Source organism: Alligator sinensis, unplaced genomic scaffold (assembly GCF_000455745.1).
Source record: "Alligator sinensis unplaced genomic scaffold, ASM45574v1 scaffold1901_1, whole genome shotgun sequence".
NCBI classification, from domain to species: Eukaryota; Metazoa; Chordata; order Crocodylia; family Alligatoridae; genus Alligator; species Alligator sinensis.
In genome coordinates this window covers 1-6,297 of record NW_005844364.1, presented here as the reverse complement: position 1 = coordinate 6,297, position 6,297 = coordinate 1, and the positions used below count along the sequence as shown (strand labels likewise).

Here is a 6,297-nt window from a genome sequence, read left to right as displayed (position 1 = left end):
AAATATTGCTTGGGGTCGAATGCAGCTCAATGGACCGATAGAGTATCTGACCTTCCAACAGCCAGTTTCACACCCCTTGGTCTAATGTTAAGCCACTATTAACATTGCTTCCGGCCACACTTCTGTAATGAAAAGAAGCTGAGCTAGTCGAATTCTTAACTGCTCACTGTTGTTATCTGAATGCTTTACAATGCAGATGCCTAAATGAATTAAGTCCATATTACTTACCAGCCTTTTTTCCTTGCAGATCTTGTGAAATATGGGCATGAAGACACAGGAACAGCAAGGTCCCTTTTCCTTAAAATTAAGGAGTAAAAATTTTTTTAGTTCCAGTTTATGAAAACTCTATATGGAGAGAGATATCTACAAAAAAAGCATAAAGAGAAAAAGGCTCTGAATTTGCTACTAACATTAGTAAAAACAAGTTTGATATGTTCCTAAAATGTATTTTGCACGTGGCTTTTCATCCAATATCATTTGTATCTTTCCTTCTTTTCTTTTGAAAAGTTCTGAACAGCATCGACTCCAGATATTGAAAAGGAGAAAGATGTCTTTTTCAGCATGAAAAGTCTACTCCAAAATATGGTCCGCTAGAGTTCCATATCTCAGTATCTAGCATGATTTTGCAATACCGACTAGGTATAGGCCGGTTCCAAAGGAAATGTGGCTTGTCGTGACAACCTTAAGAAGGCCCCTCCATGGAATTTTTTTGTGATAAGCATATGTTTTACTCTCACGACTAATAAGAGTGCACAAATTTAGATGAAAGTAGAATGTGACCTCAGTCTTTCACTCTTATATGCACATCTGCATATGCATACTCAACTTTCACAACTGCCAATACATTGCAAACAAAACAAAAGCACTATGCATTTTCTTCCTCATGAGGTTACCATGTGACCCTCATTCTCTTGTTATTCTGGAAGCAAAACACAATTACAAGTAGCAGTTTCTATTATGAACATTTTAGCCAGAAAAAAGAGAAAGGAAAATCATCTGTGTGTCTAAAGTAAATAGAGAAGGTTGCGAAAAAATTAGTTCTACCTTACATTTTTGGAAAAAGCTGTATTCTTTACTACTGTAGCAATATTAACTCTTCAACTAATCATTGTAGAACACACTACTAGAGAGTTAGCTTTTTTAATTTCAAAATTTGCCAGATTCTGATAGCAGAACAGCATCATCACTGGTAAGATGAGAGCACTTCAGTCAGACCGCTGTCACCTGAATAGTAGCTGCCAAGTACTACAAGGGAGGGTTTGCACCTCCGTATCTACTTCTGAAAATCCTTCTCAGAGGCTTTAGGCTTCAATTCTGTTTCCACTGATTTCCTGTCTGTCAGCAAGTCCAGGTCTATTCTGAATAAGGATTATCCATCTTTCAACTGGGTTGCGGATAGTTTCAGTCAACTACCTTCCAATGGGAACTGTCCTACTAACTCATTAGGGGCTTCTTTTTAAAACCCATCCTATATAACTGTAGGGAACTGAAATGAAACAAATATAACTGCAGTTTATGCAAAAGGCTTACTGTTCAACCTCTAGACAATGCATGATCTTTCTCTTGACTGGACTCTTTCTGGTTAACACAGTTGCATGGTGATGCTGTTCAAGGGGAGCACACCGTGAATTGGGATCTTCTTTGTCTTCACATTTTCTGTCTTTCCCCTTGTTAACACGATCCTCTGCGGACATCTTAGAATCCTTTACAGTAGTCTTAGATGGTGGCTGGGACAAAAAATAGCAATTAAAGCATAAAATAGTAACCCCTGGCATAAGTGACAGTGTGTAGCACGCAAAAGAATTTTGCTTGGCATGCATGCCTTGGGAAAAGCCAGGGCTGTTCTGCCACAACAAGGATTGGGCTCCTCTGCTACCTGCCTCTGGCATGCCAACACCTTACAAGTTAAGGTTGCAGGTATTTTTGACATTGCCTGAAAACATTGCTGACCCCTGAACTAAAGCTATTTGGTCTTCAAATGGGGAAAAAAGATAACAAGTGGTTCCTCAGATACTTTTCCCTGCGGTAACTTTTAAAGACACCCAGGTCTCAATCTTTTACCACAACCATACTAGCTATGAGATTTACTTTGCCTGGCTAATCAAGGTTTTTAAAAAACAATTCTGTCTTGAAAGTGGCAGCGTATATTAAAAATAGTTTTCTCAGTCCCCAATTTACTTTAATTAAGCTATTTGATCAATTAATTTAACTTCAGAACACTTACATAAAGCAATTTGATGGAGGACTGTCAGAAAACTCTCACAGGAAACCACTAAACTTAAGTTGTACAAGTTTTAAACTATGACTTTCAAAATTAAAACTTCTTTGCTTTCAGATTCATAAATTAAGTTAATCAAAGACAACATTTATGCTTCTGAATGTAAATGCAAAAGATCTCAACTGTAATTACGATCATAACGTCTTAAGTGTTATACCCTTAATTATCAAGCACTGTACCTGAACTGGTTCCACTCCTGAGGCATCTTGAGCTGCACTGCTACAGCTGACATATCTTATGACACTAATTATTCCCTGAATAGCAATGCGCCTGTGCTCCCTGTAGTGCAAGTCTTCAAGCTCCCTCTCCATTTCACTTATGGTTTTCAAGACTGATTCAACTGAAAAAAAGCAATTCCCACAAACTTAACATTTTTAAAGAAATACAGTCCCACCAAAATGTATGAATGCTGGACACATACAAGAACATTGAAAAGATATTGTTGCTAAACTTAAAATGTCAAATTGATCCACAATTGAACTTTGGAGGAATTTCCCCTTCCATATCATTTGCAGACTACTTGAAGACCAAACCTTTTGAGTCTGCTCAGAATTAATATCAAGTAAATACATCATTATAGGCAAGTAAGTTTCCATTTAATATGCTGTGCTGAATTTTATTTAACATCATTGCACTTTATGTTCTTCAGTATGATAAGTTTTTTGAGTTTGAAGATGGAGTAGAACAGAACATCTACAGTGCAAACGCATAAGGACAGATTCACAATCAGTGTGAACCGTTATAGATCCACTGTAGTTAACATATCTATAACAATTTACATCAGTAGAAGGTCTGGTCTATCAATAGCAGCTATGGAATCAATTTTTAAGATGCATTTGTGTAACAATTAACATAATGCATTTCCTGACTAAATGCTCTAGAAGGAGGATCCGAAAGAAAGTGGGCATTCACATATAGGGGGTGTTTATACCTTTATTTATATTTCTATTGTTTTGACAGTATTCCAGAAAGGTATTTGGCAATGGTGGAAAAGGGTAATATCCACCAATGACAGTTTTCTTCATGTGATCATCTTCGTTTTGAGTGTTAATCCACCTAATAAAGCTTTTCACTTTGGTATCCTTGGTATATGGTTGACCTTTGTGCCACCCTATTAAAACAAGAGATTTAGGAATTAAAATAAAAGAATTAACCAGGTCACTTCAATTGGCTTCTATCTACAGAAAAAAAAATCAATCTTTTCTTTTCTCTTTCTGCATGCGTCAGAGAGGAAATCTAACTACTTCCCTGTAACTGCTGAAACTTGACTGGTCCCAGGTTTTAATCAATCCAATAAGACTTAGATACATTAGGGCATGGGGGGAAAAGAGAAAACTTAATTTTTTTTAAGAAATAGAAAACTTAACTGTATCCAACCAGGGACAGACTCCAGAGGATTTTTAAAATTGCTTTTCAGTAAAATGGAAGGAACATGACAAGGTATGCAACAGCGTAATAGCTGAATTTGCTATAAAAGCAGACTGCTGTTCTTCTGTATTAATAAAACTCACAGAGATGTATAACAGCTCCAGGATCCCATTTTCTAAAATGGTAGATGTATAACCATATACAAATTTATTTGTTTAAAACAAATGCATTTACCTGTAACGAATATCTGACTCTCATTCGATGTTGTAAGGTAAATGGGTAAAGGATGTTCAGTGACGTTTCGTACCACTCTCATCTGTGTACACACCAAGTACATCACTAGACAGAAAGAAAGAAATTCAGTTGGTAATAACATATCATTAACAGTATTGCAGTTTCAAAGTTTTCTCATATCAAAGTGGATACTAAAAACAAAGATAGCTTAGCTCCCAGGTTCTACAAACCCTGAAATATATGCTTAATCTTTAACTTCATGTTAAGGGATTGCCATGTGGAATCTAACTGGATTTGCAGCTGTTAAAGATGCAACAAGGATATCCTGATGTGTGTTAAGATTGTGTGTGTGTGTGTACACAAGATTAGGGCCCTAAACGGCTGTGATATGTGATACGATTAAAAGTAAGTTTACTTGAAAGTTATAGATATGTTTTTTTCTCTCTGGAATGTGATATTCAGGTACAGATTGATAATTAGGCATAACAAACCACCCAAATGCCATAACTGTTAACAAAAAACAAGCCCACTCTTTCATTAGGCTGCTTACGAAGTGCACTATAATAATTTGAACTTTCCCAGGGATATTAGTTTAGTACCCTATTTGATTTATGCACAAGAACTTAAGTCTTCATGATTTCCCCAAAACATTCAAAACCATTTGAAATCCACATACTGTGTTAGCCCCTAGTTCCTCTATTCTAGCAATCAGAGCTGGATGTGAAGAGCCTTTTTTTTTTTTAAAATGATTAAACATTTGGAAGGCAAGAGAGAGGGATGCACTGATTCTATATAATGTGGATTAAAGGATTTCCCTGGAATGTGACAGACCTAGGCTCAAGTCTTTGTTCTGAATCTGGCAGAGAAGGGACTTGAAAACGGGTTTCCAATATGAGCTCCAGAAATACTAGGCTATCAGTTATTCTGGTTAGTTTATTGATTGGTCCTTCTCTGTCTTGGTTTTTTCCCATGAAAATTTTGGAAAGGTCTTAATATTACTTTTCTACTATAAACGAAAAAAGAAAGCTTGAAGCTCAGAAGGCTTTGTCCAATGGAAGAACTAACTAGTTCTTTATTATCAGGTACTGGGAAGAAACAGCCAATGCAAACAACTAGAAGTAACAAACAGTTAAAAGTAAGGTACAATTTTACATTTGATTTCACTCATTTTCATGTCAATTAGTTTGAAAAAGAATGTGATGGTTAAAAGAGCTTAACAGCTCTGACACCATTCGTCACAGAAGCCCTACCAATCCATACCCCTTTCCCTTAACCCAGAAACACAGCAGTGACTATTTTATGAGAAACAGCAGTTTATTTCTTTGCCCCTAGCCACGAACTCTCATCATGCTCCCCTGGTTAGAGCTGTAGTCACTCAGATCACTGATGTTTCTGTGATGCATACTAATCACTGTTGGCAAGGGAAAGAAAGTGCTATTGAAGGTGGTACAGTTGGACAAAAAGATGCATCAACTTCAGTCATGTTCAAAGCAGAAAAGAAACACCAAATACTAAATACTAGAGAATATAAAAATTCCTTAAAAGCTGCTGCAGTCAATGACATGAAAACAAGTAATCATACCTAGGAATAAAAATATTCAGTTCAGTCTTTTTAATGAGAGCAGGATAAATAGGATCTGGATTATCTTGACTAAGCAGATGGAAAAGATATTCAGAAATATATTAGCCAAGTCAATAGAATTTTAAATAAAACAGAGTATTAGTACGTTTCCTAAATTGCCTTTCAACATGCTTTATCCTTGACATGAAAGTAGTCCCTGGAGTGAATATGCAGTTAATTCCTAATGTTCAGTCAATTCTTAGACTTTGCTAGGATTGCTGATGTGGGTAAAAAGTGTCATTGCAGTCTTTGTGATATGGACTCTTACCTACTAGGGGTCTAGGCTAAAACCATAGACTTGGTTCATACAAAAAGAAGTCTCAGTCTGCTCTACGTACAAATAAGCAGCTTAAAGATGCACATGCTTCATATCCTGCTACCAATCCATCACTTCAGTATATGGTGCAGTTAGATGAAAGTTTTAGATGAAAATTTTCAAACTTGAGTGCTCAAAAGTTACATGTTCAAATCTCTATTTATGCACAAAATGAAGTGCTTGATTTGTACAGCTGTGCTGCTAGTTACTTCAGCTGAAGTCTTACCAGTATATTCTCTAAAGTCAAACTATGTGCATTCTCTCCATATATGAGAATTCTGACAATAATATGCATTCTAAAAACAATTAGAATAAAAAGAGAGCACAAAAATTCTAAGACCCTATTTTCTAGTGCCTATAGTTCTGCTTCAAAATGGAATGAAGTCAACGGGAAGTCTCCCACTGATTTCATTGCATGTTTGATCAGGCTCCAGGACCAGTGTATCACATGACTGCTGTGTAGCTGTTTCTCCCTGGCTG

General features: G+C 36.4%; 1 protein-coding gene across 1 annotated transcript; it reads right to left on the bottom strand.

Moving 5' to 3' along the window:
• Positions 1-209: 209 nt before the first annotated feature.
• LOC102388582 (RPA-related protein RADX-like) lies at positions 210-4,026 on the bottom strand. The gene is made up of 5 exons (XM_006039342.3): positions 3,881-4,026; positions 3,210-3,389; positions 2,458-2,618; positions 1,531-1,727; positions 210-297 (listed from the first exon to the last, which is right to left on the bottom strand). The coding sequence occupies exons 1-5, from the start codon at positions 4,020-4,022 to the stop codon at positions 225-227; spliced, it is 753 nt and encodes a 250-aa protein (XP_006039404.2). The 5' UTR covers positions 4,023-4,026; the 3' UTR covers positions 210-224.
• Positions 4,027-6,297: the final 2,271 nt, after the last annotated feature.